The sequence below is a fragment of the Grus americana genome, chromosome 5 (genome assembly GCF_028858705.1).
Source record: "Grus americana isolate bGruAme1 chromosome 5, bGruAme1.mat, whole genome shotgun sequence".
NCBI lineage: Eukaryota > Metazoa > Chordata > Aves > Gruiformes > Gruidae > Grus > Grus americana.
The window spans coordinates 17,557,711-17,573,237 of record NC_072856.1 but is presented as its reverse complement, the minus strand read 5'-3'; the positions used below and the strand labels follow the sequence as shown (position 1 = coordinate 17,573,237).

At 37.4% G+C, this 15,527-nt stretch overlaps 1 protein-coding gene across 4 annotated transcripts in view; it reads left to right on the top strand.

The window, feature by feature from the left end:
• Positions 1–15,527, top strand: part of KCNQ1 (potassium voltage-gated channel subfamily Q member 1) — a 364,087-nt gene that overhangs the window by 92,607 nt on the left and 255,953 nt on the right. For all 4 annotated transcript variants that reach the window (XM_054828304.1, XM_054828306.1, XM_054828305.1 and 1 more), the window contains 4 exons: positions 586–664; positions 1,615–1,711; positions 2,347–2,487; positions 13,928–14,038. In XM_054828304.1, the coding sequence (XP_054684279.1) occupies positions 586–664; positions 1,615–1,711; positions 2,347–2,487; positions 13,928–14,038 (428 nt within the window). The remainder of the gene's footprint in view (positions 1–585; positions 665–1,614; positions 1,712–2,346; positions 2,488–13,927; positions 14,039–15,527) is intronic.

Sequence of the window (15,527 nt, the reverse complement as noted above, 5' to 3'; positions counted from 1 at the left end):
ACAAAATTAACTAGGCTCGAGGCACAGAGACTTAGAGTACAGTCCAAGGGCAATGCCCGACTTAAAGTAAATTAGTCTCATACAGTAATTCCAATTTTTCTCTCCCTTTTTAGACGTGGACAGATGAAATAATAGTAAGGCTTATGTATATAAAATAATAGTAAGTCTTATGAATTAAATAAAACACAAAACCTCTGTCAATGAATAAAATACTGTCTAAACCAGCAGAGAAAATAAGATACACAGAAGAGATAATAGGTAGAAACTGCTGAAATTCCTCATGGGTTATAGCTAATAAGGATTCCAGGCTGCTGAGGCTGCTTTACAGTAGCTCATTTCACTCTTGTCATTCCTCTAGAATGTGGCCATCTTGGACCCATCCCAGTAACACCTTTCTGTCATATCACACATTTATATTTTCTTTATATGTTACTGCAGAGATCTCTTGATATATAAACAAAAATCTTAACTTGGGATGACTCTTCAAATTGTTGAAGTAATATTGGCATTGGTTCCAGTAACAGTCTTGCAGAAGTATTGCAAGATGCTGCTAACTCATTTTTTCAATTGACTTTTATTTTCCAGATTTAATTGTAGTCGTTGCTTCCATGATAGTTCTTTGTGTGGGCTCTAAAGGTCAAGTCTTTGCAACCTCAGCTATCAGGTAATTATATGCAATAAAAGAAAATAGTGCTGAGTAAGGTGATGGGTTTTTTCTTTTTTTACCTCCTATTTCAATTCTTACAGGAGAAAACAAGTCACTGCTCAGAGAGTCATGTAACAGAGCAGATCACCAATCACGTATGGAGGTGAAACAGTCATCCCATTAAGTGAAGGGGAAATAAAATTTTGTGTGTGTTGTCTGGTCATAATGTGTTTATGTCTGGTGGGGGTAGAGGTGCACACACCCCTGCCCCCTTTCCCCTAACTAGGTGGGTTCTACCCAAATCCTATTTTAGTTTCTTGGCTTAGTTTTATAGCAACGCTTTCGTGCTTCAAGTCTTTGACGTCTTCAAGGTGCTTCTTCATAAAAATTAGTGGTTGTGAATTCCTGATGGACTGAATCTACCTTGTGCTCAGGATGGTCACGCTACTTGGTTTTCTTGAATGAGAGAGTACAGGGCAGCGTACTGTGCTCTGCACACTAGCTGCAGTGGTGGTCTAGAATTGTAGTGACTCTTTTAAAAAGAATATTTTAAAATATTATTGGACTGTCTAGTGCAAATTGCCTATGCAATTCCTCAAAGGTGAGGAATTCAGATCTTTAGTTAACTGTTTCTGTATGTTGTTTCCCATCCTGGCGAGCAGGTCAAATATGAGTTGATGATGTCTAAAGCATTCACAGTTTGTCTCCAAAATTTCTGAATCCTTGAGTTATTCTCACTAGCCATGTATACAAAGGTCCATCCTCCTGTGCAATCTCCCCACCCTGTCTTCTACCTTTCATCTTGTTCGTTATGGTGAATGGATTAAAAAGAGACAGGCTGCTAGGTCTAACATGAAATACTATGTGTATGTGTCAAAACGGTTCTTTGGAAGAGACAGACTTCTCCCTGCTTCTATTTCTTCTCTTGTATGTTTAGACTCTTCATTCATTTAAAAATTTTGTTCCAGGGGCATCCGTTTTCTGCAGATTTTACGAATGCTGCATGTTGACCGTCAGGGTGGTACGTGGAGGCTGCTGGGATCAGTAGTGTTCATACACAGACAAGTAAGTTTTGAGTACTCTGAGGAGTGGCGTAATAATTGATGCAGAAGTCCTTATATTCAGAACAGCATATAAGCAGACATGCTGCTGATGATGTCAAATATATTTAGTGTGGTGGCATGCAGTCATTTATTTTTACCAAGTATGGTTGTTCTGACTTGTTCAAGGGACAAAAAGTTCCTAAGAGATCAAAAATATTCACCTCCATTTTCACAAACTTTTGACTTCTAGTTGAACTTAACCACAGACAATGAGACTTCTGAAAAGTAGTCTGAATATTTCTAAAAATATATATCTAAATTCCAAAATTATTTTGAATGTGACACTGTTTTAAAAAATTACCCAACTACTTTTTGGTGACCTAAAGGTTAATGAGTCATGCTTGCAAGTAAGGAGGTTGTTTTGACTCCGTGTTTGAAATGTGCATGCTGGATCACGTCATCAGCTGTGGTCTAAATTCTTTCGCCATTGAGCTCAGTGGATATTTGTTAATTTGCACAACAAGCAGTCGGTGTCAATGTTTATTAATTGCTGAAATTACATTTTTCTGTTCCAATTATCTTTTAAAAAATATCAGTAATAAGTAATTTAAGTGTCTCAACAATATCATAATGCTGTTATTTTGATTCTCTTTGCAGGAACTGATAACTACTCTCTACATTGGATTTCTGGGCCTGATTTTTTCCTCTTATTTTGTGTACCTGGCTGAAAAAGACGCTGTAAATGATTCTGGAGAAACAGAGTTTGGCAGCTATGCAGATGCCCTGTGGTGGGGAGTAGTAAGTATAGCAATTTCACATGTACTAAAAGTAGTTAACACCTTCAAATATGGAGTAAAGTTCAAGCAAGCGTGGAGTAAGAACAGCACTTTGAAATGGCCTCTTATTACTTCAGTACACTTTCTGGTTTTGTAATTCCATGAAACTGAGAAAGCACTATAGATGATCAGTAGTTCTATTTGATGTTTATAGTCTTATGTGATCCAAAGTGATCAAATTATGTATACAAGATGTAGAAACATCTATTCTTATTTCACTATCCTGTCTTCCCTTCTGTTTATAGTCATTACTTCTTGCTACCTTTCTTGTGGTAGGGTTCAACCTTCTAAGGTGGTAAGAGTCTTGCTAAATCAGGGCTAGCATTTTGGGTGTTTGTGTGTGTGTGTTTGGGGTGGCTTGTTTTTTTTTTTAAAAACGAAACAAACTCAACAGGTGTTTATGATTTGCAGTTTGGCCTGGGACAGTAATTCCTTGTTTATTCAGAATGGACTAATTCCAGAACAAGGAGCATCTGAGATACTTAAGAAATCCAGGCACAGGACTGTTTTAAAGTGATTATATTGCTTTGGAATGCACTTAGTATCCTTATGTGGCATTTGTCTGTGCTATGTCAACATACCATCTTGCTCAGTGTTTTCTCAGGTTTCTCTAAGGTTCTGCCATACTTAGTGATGTAGATGTATCTTTAATTCTGCTAATAAAGTTCTGCTTTCTTGCTGTTGCTAGTGACAATTGTCTCTCTTTTAATTTATTATATGTACTTACTAGTTTGGCAGCTCTATTCTGAGATTATATTTTAGTAAATGTTTTAATTTTGTTGCTTCTGCTAGTAATAATTCTTTTCTTGCGTGATATGCAATTAGGTTGGCTACTCTGTTCTGGGATTTCCCGTCTGTGATTGTTTCCCTTTCCTTTTCCTATTACAGGTCAAAGGAAGGTACTTTTTGGAAGCTGTTTATCATTAGCGTTCAAGCAGTGACTTGGTTTTATCTGCTTTAATTGTATGTAGCTTAATAAAACAAGCTGTCATCTTTAAGTGCTACAGATCTTTAAAATGCGTAGGCATCACTAATGATTCCATGTTTGCATTTTCAAGATGTGCTGATTTTCTAGAGTCTTCTCTTTGCTGTTTTAAATGAAAAGACTTTTTTTTTCTTCATTAAAAATGAGACTACTAGTACAAGACCAATAGGGCTAACACCTCTGTTTCACTAATAAAACATTTTTTTTTAAGAAGTATTTTTAATAAACCTCAGTGTGTGTGTGCTTACATAGTCTTCTCTCTACAAAGAGTACCACTTGCTGTTTCAGGAAGGAAAGATCTACTGATGAACAGGTTTCTGGTGCTGAAATGCATATTGTTTAGGTTTCTACTAAGATCTGCTGCAGAATTTTTTCCTCTTGCTGTCTGCCATGGTTAAATAAAGCCTCTCTTAAGATCAGAAAACTTGCTGTGTAGCACAAGGAAGTGGCTTTCTGCAAGTAGCTTTTGCAATGCTTTCATGTCATCACGGCATTTTTATTTTCCAGTACGGCGGTCAGATGACTGTGTAATTAACGGTGGCAGATGTAGCTGCATTTTAAAACACGTGCTGTCATTGACATCGGCATTAAAAATTGAGTGTGTGACAGACCAGACTGGCTTACTGAAAATACAGTAAAGCCTTCAACAGAAGCGATACAATCTGTCAGGATATTGAAATATTCTCTTTTCAGGGAATTATTGCTCAGTTAATAGGCAAGCCAGTTATTTTATCTTTCTAATTACAACAAACTTATTTAATCAATAAGTTTAATTATGATAATATTCTTTCTCTGTTACAACTTCTATTATGTTGTAGCATGCCACTTGAAGTGTGAGACTGCATTCAGAGAACCCATAGTGTAATTTCTTTAATATTAAAAATAGAATTCAGTGTCTTTGTTCTTCTCTGAAGACAGATGCTATACTTGTGCTCACTGCTAAAAGGATTTAGCAAACCAAAACGGAAATGGATTCAGATCTGTCCATTTCTGGTGTTTTGATACTGTAATATTCTTCATGCTTTCTGCTAGGTTACTTTCTGTAAAGTTAAAGCAATAACTGGGAGGTCATTAAGTATCAGGATGCTTCCTCATGAAGGTCTCAAACTCACACAAAAACCTTCTCAAAGTGTGAGGTCTCAAAACTTTTGGTTATATTTAACCAGAATTTTCAGAATCACTTAAACACCACAAATTCTGGTCACTGAAAACCTCAGTCTGTTTTGAACTGGACACACAGAAGAGGATAATTCACAGCTCCTATCTCAGAGACAAATCATAGTTATGTGATCTGTCTGGCAGCGTGGCTAGTATTACTTCTCTGAAAGTGCACTTACCTTATGTAGTAGAGAACACTTCTAAAAGTACTTGATAAAGTTTTCACAGCCCCTTTCTCACTCTACAAAGTGGCACTTTTTTGTTATCTCAGCGTATGCTTACACTACTAAACAAGTTCTTTGGGTAGCATAGCATAAAGTAAACCATATAAAAGGTCTGTGTTACCACAACTAAACTGCATCTGGAATAGGGTACTTTTATATTACTATGCTTTGCTGACTATAGACATACCCATAGGGTGCATAACTTTTAATTAAATGTTCTTCATTGTCATTGTTGTTATTTATAAATCTATATTGCTTTTCCATTTCCATATGCAAGTTGGCCTCCTGGGCTTTAATTGCATTTCCTTGAGAACTCTGGCTGTAGCTATTTGCTGTTCCAGTTTATGGGCTTCTTGAAGAAACCTAAGCTTACCTTGTGGCATAGAGTAACAATTTGTCTGTATTATTACTGGTTTTGAATGCAGTGCCTGTTGTATAAATAATTCTGCCAATGGCTGCATATCTGTGTGTCTTTCAAAAGACAAGTTTAATATTTGCAAGTAAAATAGAAGTAACATGATGCATCTTTCAGCTCCCCAGTGTAAGTATTCAAAATTAGTCTGCGTATGTTGTCCTTCATGTCTAGACTAACAGTCTTAAAAGACCTAGTATAGATTCTGGACAATAGAAAGAATTTTTTTTTTTTTTTTTTTAGAAAAGATGGTAAAAAAAAAAAAGATACTAAATATTCTCACCAAATCTGTGAAAGATGACCACCTTCAAGGAATGTTATCGACTCACTGTCTCTGGGGTTTTTTTGTGTGTGTGGTTTTTGGGTTTTTGTTTTGTTTTGGTTTGGTTTTTTGGCATCGTCCCCCCCGTGTCCCCCTCCCCCCAAGCATTAAATTCAGTCGTGCCTCAGGCAGACTGAGGGGACCTCTCCTTTTGATATCCACTGAATGAGACACAATTTCCAACCTTCACATCTGAACAAACATCCTTCAGGAAAACCATTATGTGGATTGTGCTAGCAGTCTCTTTGATCATGAACATTATTTGCCACAAGCGATTATTGAATATAGTCACGCATGGATGTTACATGGTGCCTGTTTCTTTGAATTGGTTTGAATTTGATCGAGCAACTGTCTGCAAGTACCAGCTTTAGTTAAGAGTTTCTTATTCCTTTAATTCATCGATATATGCTTTATCACCAAGGACCTAATTCAACAAAACATTGATAAGTCTCTTTATTTCTAAGCATACATAAAACCATGTTCCTATTTAGCAAAGCCTTTCAATATGTGTTTAATGTAAATTGAAAATCAAAATTGCGGGAAAGCTTTGCTGAAAAGTTACAGGAAATGCCACTTGAAACTACATGTGCATGGAATTTTTGCTAAATTAGAGCAAATCTGATTTAATTTATAAATAGTTGAACACAAATATTGAAAAATTGCCACATAAAAGAGGTTTTGTGTTATTCAGAACCCTTTTTTTCCCCTTTCTAAATTGAAAAAGCTGTTGAGGACTGTACACTGACTTCAATGTTAGACAGAAGGAGACACTTCATTTTTATTTCTTTTGTGGTTTACAAGTCAAGAATACCAACTATAGGCTTGTTATATCCTCTCCCCTGCCAAAGTTTTGGGATGAAGTGTTTGGATTTTTTTGGAAGGGAGTTGGTTATTTTAAGAATTTTTGGAGCGGGGGGTCAGAAGATGTAAGTGTTAGTGTTTTTAAATTATTTTTGTATGCAATCTCTGCATCTTGCAACTGCCTTCTCATCTCTGAGCTTTAATTCCATGACCAGTTCCAACTACCTTTTGTTCTCATTTAATAAAGATCTGTGGGGTAGGTGTGGAGAAACCTTTTAAAATTCTTACTTACAAAGTGCAGATATAGATATTCTTATATCTAGAGAACACTCTTGGGACTTACTTTCTTAAGTCCCAAATATTTAAACCTTTATTGAAAGATATCAAGGAGCTAGGAAAAAATTATATCTAGAAGAATCCAGAAATTTTCAACAGTAGCTTTGCATTTGATGAAACAAAAGTAAAGTAAAATATAGGTAATTTTCTATGTCAGGATCTAGGAAAAATAATTATAATAAAGGAATTTAGCTTTCATTTAAATTTCAGTAATTAACACAAATTGTGCTCCTGTTGAAATGGGTCTGTAGGAGGCTGAAACTAACCACTCTGATTCTCCTGTCATGTGGCTAGAATTATCTTCGTAGAAAGATGTTTTAAAACTTTCCTCCTAAGATATTTGGCTACCTTGTATATGCTTAAGCATTCTTTTTTCCCTTGTTGTACCTAGATAACACTGTTTCTTTTCAGTGTAATTACTATATTTTGTGAGGCGTAATGTAGGACTAATACTGAATGGAAAACAAATAGCTGCAGAATTTCCACAAACAGTTCAGAAATTGTAGTCAAACTATCTGCATGTGTTGATACCTCTCCCCAGCACTTACTTCAATATCGCACTGAGATCTAGAGGGTACTACTTCAGCTGGCTGCTTTTTCTGACATTCTTAGTACAGAAATGGTCTGTTGAGCAAGAGATAAGATAGATCTAGATAAGAGAAACTCCTCTACTATAGGTTAAGACCTGCATGTGCTTGAGACACTGGTGAGATCAAGTCCAATAGGCAGAGCTCGCTGTTGACTTTGCCAGCAGCGTGACTGATGGTGGGCAGCAGACCTCCCGCCATTTCCCATTCATCTGATCGCTAAGCAGAGAGGGGCTGGTATGCTGCGGCCTCCCAAAGAAAGTGCCTATCGCTGTACTGTAAAATCTAAGCAGCTGATGGTGGATTAATTATCAGGCTAGGATACAAAGCTGCTGGATCTCCTATGAGTTGTGTTGCTTGTGTCCATGTATACATTTACTACTGAATTCAGAGCTAAAATTGTTCACTCCGAGTAGAAATGATCATAATAACGATCAAATTAAAAAAAAGATAATAACCATCTTCCTAGGAAATTTTAAGTCTTTTTGCTGGAATATATTTACCTGATTTAGTCACCTTAGTATTTTGTTAGGGGTGCTTGTAGGGGAAAGAAAAAAAAAAAAAGAAAAAGCACAGGTGAACCCCAACACTTTGCCTATACCTTCACTACTAATGAACAAATCTCTCTATGCAAGTTTATGCCTTGTGTCTTGTCATCCTTGAGAATTACTGTCAAGATGATCAAGGGGACGAATAGACTATTTTACAAGAATGAGTGAAAACAGCCTTTTTTGTGAGGCTAAACGCACCGAGAAGGGGATTCAGTGGCCTTTGGAGCGTGCTGTGTTGCAGGTGTGTGTACTGCATGAGTGAGGCAACAGAAGAGGGGGGAGGAATAAACTGAGACTATGAAATGGTGGAACAGAAAAACAAGACTGGAAACTTATCTTCCAGATATGAAGACAGGAGCCTACAAGAATGTCTGGTACCATCAAAAGCATGAGATTCATGAATATGTCCCAACAGGAACAGAAAGCCAATTAATTTTCAGATGGAGTTGCATTTTTAAGAGACAGTGAATGAGATGATATCATGTTGCTGACTTGAACTAGTCAGAAAGTAGGAATAGCAACCAGAAAATACCTTCAACCCTTTGTATTCTTACTGACTTGGTTAAAGCTGCTGTAGTCCCTTTTCTTCATTGTGCAGAATAGACTTTGCAAATTTAGCTGAGCTCAATGCTGCAACTTAATTTTCATCAGTTGTGTTTTTTAAGATTCTTCTAGTTTTATCTCTGAGGTCTCATAAGTAGACATGCTTAGTTTGGGCCACCGGTTGATTAGGAGGTTGGAACTGATTGATGACTGAAAATGACACCTTGAGGAGGTATTAAAGTAAGATCCAAGAGTGATGGCTAGGCAGCACTGTGGATCTATTATTTGAGACACACACACTGAAGTTAATATATTCTGTTTGTTGTGTTTGCAGTTGGATGTGTAGTTCTATTTAATTTCATATCCTAAGTTATTAGAAGTGTTTCAGTGTCCTTCAGATGTGGTTGTATATCAGTTATGTACTTCAACTGCATCAAGAATGATGGTGCCAGCCTGCAATGCTAACTGTATGAAAATTACTTTGAAATTTTAAGAAGAAAAAGAATCCAAACATACCCTTTAAATGTTTGTATTGGTAGTGACCAGGGAGTCCTTTTTTCAGCTTTGGATTACAGTTTTATTTCCAATGTTTCAAAACATCTGTGTCCTGTAGAACATAGTCTCTTAACTTGTTCATCAGAAGGATGTAACTCGAATCTTTTCAGAGTGCTGCAATGTACATAGAGGTGATTGGGAGCAGAAAGTGGAAGCTGTTTCGTGAATTGGTTCTTATTGCCAATGTCCTTATGTGCACAAGGAAGAAAAAATATTGTCATTTGGAAAAGGATTCAGAATATTGAAAGATCACTAAGGGGTTTTTTAGCTTTATACAGATTGCATAGTTCACAGTAAAATAAAAGCATGAGTGTCTAATGTTTGCACTTGTGCTGCATGGGTTTCAGCAACTTGGAAAGATTCTACTTTATATTCAACTTGCATGAATGCAGTTGACTGAATAAGATGTCAAGCAGTAGAAAGGCTTCTAATGTGTTCATTACACTTAGGCGTACAGGAGAGCATTCAAACCATTTTGCAATTTACTATAGTTGCAAAGAAGTCATGGAGCCAGTCAATGTTTCCGGTATATCACTGGATGTTGTTCTTGTATTGGTTTAATCAAGATGGGTATTCCGAGTGGGTCAGAAAATTCTGAGGGGTATTTGGTATGCAAAACAACACCTAGTGCAATTGATTTTGAAGTTGCAGTGCTGCAAATTTACAAACAAAGTAGTTAAGGTATTTTTTATAAGGTGAGTTTCCCTTATTTGCTTTAACGCTTGGCTTTTTTAATCATTTTGCTTGTGTTTCTTCTTCAGTCCTGTGATGTCTGCCTTTTTAATATCTCTGAATCATGCGTTCTTGTATTTTGTAGCTGTTTAACTATCAAAATTTTTGCAGGAAGGATTTCATCAACGGAGTGTTGTTACTCACCTGATTAGTTTGCTGTGCACACTTTGGCCTGATAGCCTTGAATAAAATCCCTTCCCTATTCAGTGCTGACGAACGTTACTATTTCTTCTCGCTGTGTGAATTTTTGCTTCGTATTTCCTCTTTCAGACTACTGATGCGTATTTAATAGGAACAAGATTAGTCTTAATACCAAAGCCTGTGGTGATGTACATCACATCAAAGTTGTGAAATAGTCAATGGATGATTATGATTTTGTTCCTAATTAAAACAATTAGTTTTACATGCTGCTTTTCAATGAAAATTTAATGTGTGAGCTCTTGTATCAATTTAATTTAATTATGTCAACATATTTACTATGCTAGAGTAGAAGTTGAGTCAGTATTTCCATTATAAGATCCTATTTTACAACCATAAAATTAGTATTGTACTCTTTAGGGGGTTATAATCTGGCTGTAAAAATGCATTTAGGGCAGAAACTTGGCATGTAAGGTTTCAACAGCATATATCGGGGGGGGGGGGGAAGAAAATGTAATTTTGGAATACAATATATTTGTAGATGGATTAGAGTTATGAGGGCAGAGAAAAATGTAACTTAAACACACACTTTGATTTGCAACCCAATTTCCAAAATGCTTTTAAGAAAAAAAAAAACTCCTAAGCAAACAGCACAGAAAACACATCTCTTGTGTTACTGATGCTTCATATAGCCCAATTCAGAAGGGATGGGCGGGGTGGTGGTGGGAGAAGAGAGACAAATACTACTTAGTTGTATATGAAATTTTTCTTCAATTATACTTCAGTCAGCTCAAAAGCACCTATTTCTTTTCACATTTCTAGTTAATGTATATATTTCAACATGATGTTTAGATTGTAGCACAGAATAGTTGATAAAACTTCACTGACAAGGATTTGTAAATCTTTTCAAAAACAGAAGCATAACCCACTATCTTCTTTCATAATCTTTTATGTAAGAAGGTGCTAGAAGACATCACTTTTCCCATAATTATATTTCCTTTTTTACACCACATTTTTTGAATAGTAAATTGTAACTAGAATTTAGGATTTTGTTACAGGATGCATGATACAGAGGATTCGCTATCCTCTCTTTGCTTGGCTGAACACAGTTACTTAAGGGATAGGGGACAATGACGACAAGTTCTTGCCTGGCACATCAGGCCCGTCTTCTCTGTGACTACTCCACCTTCCCAGGTGCCCTTGCATAATAGATATGAGGCTCTGCAAGTGGAACCGAACAATGACGAGGACGATGGTTCATCTAGCTTGGAGGTATTGCTGAGGTTAAGTCGGCCTATGCACTGTGTCAAAACCATGTCCATAAAGGAAAAAAAGATGGGTCATTGTCATAGGAGACTATCCTTTCTGAAGGGACCAGAGGGCCCAATTTGCCAACCTGACCCACTTCTTAGGGAAGTCTGCTGCCTCCCTGGGGTCTGGGTTGAAGATGTGATGCGGAAACTTCCTACCCTGGTATGGCCCTCAGATTGTTATCCATTATTGATTTTTTAGGCAGGCAGCAATGAAGTTGCAATAAGAAGTCTGAGGGCAATCAAGAGAGACTTCAGAGCCTTGGGACAACTGGTTAAGGGATCAGGAGCAATAGTAGTGTTCTCTGTCTTTCCAGTTGCAGGGGGTGATGAGGTAAGACATGCTGGAAGAACCAGCAGATCAATACCTGGCTCCAAGCCTGGTGTCACTGGCAGAATTTTGGGGGTTTTGATCATGGGTTGGTTTACACGACCAACTGGAACAGTTGTCAGGCACTAGAACAGGCTGCCCAGGGAAGTGGTTGAGTCACCATCCCTGGAGGTATTCAAAAGCCGTGTAGATGTGGCACTTGGGGAAATGGTTTAGTGGTAGACTTGGCAGTGTGAGGTTAACGGTTGGACTTGATGATCTTAAAAGTATTTTCCAACCTAAATGATTCTATGATTTTAATTTTTTTTTAAACTGACCCTCTAATGTAGGTAAGGAGATAATGTCTTAAAATATCTTAATATGTATTCTTAAAAAACTTTTGTAGGATACAACACAGTTTTGGAAACAAGCCACATTTTAAAAACTTGTATTAAAAATTAAATGCTAATACTTGAATGTTTTGAGTATCAGAAAGTTGCAACAAACTTTTAACATCACCACCTCCAGCAGCTAGAGTACTCCCTTTGTTGTTTATTTGACAGACATGCAATGACGTTGCTTAGGAGGTGGACGGTTTAAGTATGGATGGCTTTGTGTTTTTCTGAGGTACGGCTCAGGTTGGAACTTACATCCACAGGATTTCCCTGTGGTGTCCCATTTTTTAGTAGGAATGGACAATTGTTAAAGTGGCTGACGGCCACACTTGTCCTGAAGCACTTGTCATGGCTCTCTATTTCCCCAAACCTAGTGTCTCCATCCCTTCACTCCCTTAGCAAACATGTTGCCTCTATAAATCTGCCCTTCCTTTCTCTCCTCCCCTAGAGGTCCTGCCCTCGCCATTTCTGCAGTAGCTCAGTGGTAGTATGCAGGAACAACTGCAGGACAAGATGGGAATGTATATTATTGCCTGGAACTAACATTCTCTGGGTCCTGGGCGGCTGAAGCCCATACCGTCAGAAGAAAACCTGAACAACCAAAAATTGAGGTGTGCCTCGACTGCTTGAGAGTTTTATGTGGTTTCACATGCTCTGATTTGGTTAGGCTTCTTCAAAGTCACAGATGAAAATCGCTTTAATTTCCAAGTTCAGAAATAGCTTGTGACATAGATGTTGAGGTTTAACCCCAGCCAGTAGGCAAGCACCACGCAGCTGCTCGCTCCCCCCTCCCTCCCCAGTAGGAGGGAGAGGAGAATGGAAAAAAAAACTTGTGGGTTCAGATAAAGACAGTTTACTAAGATAACCAGGGAAGATGATGATGATGATGATAATAATAATGTAAAAAATGATGCACAAATGCAATTTCTCACTACCTATGGGGGGAAAAAAAACCCTGATGCCCAGTCTGTTTCCCAGCAGCAATCCCAGCTCCCACCTAGCTTCCCCAGTTATATACGGAGCATGAATATCCCTTTGCCCAGTCTGGGTCAGCTGTGCTGGCTGTGTTCTCCCAGCTCCTTGTGCACCTGGCAGGACGTGAGAAGCTGAAAAGTCCTTGACTTAGTGTAGACACTACAACTGTCTAGCAACAACTAAAAACATCGGTGTGTTATCAACATTATTCTCATACTAAACCCAAAACACGGCATTATATCAGCTACTAGCGAGAAAATTAAATTTATCGCAGCCAAAACAAGGACAATAGGTGAATTTAAATTGCTCTCAGATGGCAAATGTATCCTCCTGCTTCAAACAAATCCATTCTTTCCTTGAGCTCATGCAAATAATGACTTATTAAGCCTTGTTATTCTACATCACCCCAGTGGTAATCTTTACTTCAGTGTTTTGAAACCCAAACTCAACAGATGTTTCCTGCATGTGTGCATTAAATTATCTGTTCTTGCTCTTGGTGTACTATATGAATTAGTGATTTGTTAGACTATGTTTTCAGGATCTCTACTACATGGAAATTTTTCAGCTTCTCTTGCTATTTATACCAATATTATTCTCTAGAATACTTCATGTCTGACCCCAATCGTAGTCCATGGTTACTATATATATATACACACACACACACTCTTTCTATGCAACAGCCTTGTAATACTCTCAGCAAACATCTCTTGCCCATAAAGAAAATCAGTAATTCAGAACTGTTGGCAGCCTCCCACTAAGGAAAGTGTATGACGTGGGTAGGCAGCCCATGTCGCAGTTGCCTCAGCCATGAAGATTTAAATTAATGGTTTTACTTTACAAGATTTTAAACGTGTATTTTATTGTAATTCAATTTCCTGTACCTTTATAGGTGGGGAAGCAAACCCAGAGAGAAGAGTTACCTTCATTAATGTCACACACACTGTCATTCGGAGAGTTGGGAATACGACTGATGTTTCTTTAAAATAAATTAAAAAAGGAAGAAAAAACAACAACCCGAAACTGCCACATTAATACTTCCTGTAATGCTCTATGTATTTCTCTTCACAGGTGACTGTAACAACTATTGGCTATGGGGATAAAGTGCCTCAGACCTGGATAGGAAAGACCATTGCATCTTGTTTTTCAGTATTCGCAATTTCATTTTTTGCACTACCTGCGGTAGGTTATCTTCTGCTTTTGCTGGCAATTTGACTCATTAGTCATCAGAGGAAACTTTTGTTATTGATTCTTTAACCTTTCATTTAACATGATGTTATGAAAGCTTTGTATTCAACTTTTATTTTGTAGTTAAAATATACGTAGCTTGTAGAAGCAAAAAAGCTTCTATAAGTAGCTAAAAAAGGTAAACATGTAGTGTTTATTGTATGCAACACTAGATTTGGTATGTATTTGATAAAGTGATTTTGAATTTAAAATACTTTTTCTGCCCATCTCAGAAACGTAAAGGAAATTATTTCTCATGCTAATTACTTCTGGACTCAGTGGCTTAGTGATGTTTTGGCTTTTTAAGGCATTCACTCATAGTTTACTCAACTGATTAGGTTCAGGGTGACCTGGAGAGTTCTCATACACAGCATTCTTCTAGCAAAGCTGCAGAAAAGGTGTCACTGGCAGAGAGACAACAGTAAGCAGCCAGGGACACTGATGCAGCTCTTTGCCAAATTAGCATCTGTCCATGGCCAAAGTCCAATTTTAAAAGCAACCTAGGGCTGAGCTTGTAAAAGTGTTACAGCACTTTGTTTGCACTGAAAACTGGTTCCCAAGTACTTTCTAACAAGAAACAAGGCACTTGAGTACCAAGGGTAAATTCAAAATTAGCGAAACCTGGGCTGTGGTTTGAAAACCCAAAATGTTCAGTGCCAAAAGTAGTTAAGAGTATTTTTTTTTGCACAAATTTAACAATACTCCTGAACTATGCTGTTAAAATGTTTGTACAACCTGAAACATGCTGTTAAAATGTTTATTTTTCAGCAAGTTTTTCACTTCAGTGACACCAACAGTTGCATTAGCAGATATTAGTGTAGTTGTGGCAGGGAAGCAGTGGGGATAAGTACGGGATGGATGAGAAGAATACTTTTATGCCAGTACCATCACAAAAATTCTTCACAATATGAAATAGTAACTATTAAAAGTCCAGTGGCTTTTTAAAATTAGTCATTACTTGAAAGGTCCACAACCTTTTGCAGAGGAGAGTAATTAAGTGTAGATTTTTAGACTCTTCAGCATCAGTTTGCCTTTAAAGCGTATTCTTCCCCCCCGCCTCGTTCTAACTCTTTGATCTTTACTAAATGAACATAACAGGAAGGGTCTTTCCTGTTCCTTTCAAAACACTTGAGTAATACAGTTCTTAGAGGCTGAGCCAAGATCATTGGCTGCTCTGACACCTCAACTACCATAGGAAGAAAATGCATTATGCTTTTATTGAGTAGATGTAGTCGTGTAAGCTGATTTATAGATCATCTCATTTTTATCTGTGTTACTAAAACTTCCATTAAATATGTGTATAGCTATGCAGATGACTACATAAATGACTTGCTCTATACTTAATTTTGGACTTAATAGTTATGCTACATTTGGAGGCTATTTTGGGTTGTACACTATCCAGTGGCATTAGTCCATGTCCCTTGTCCTGAGAGTGGATTAGGTG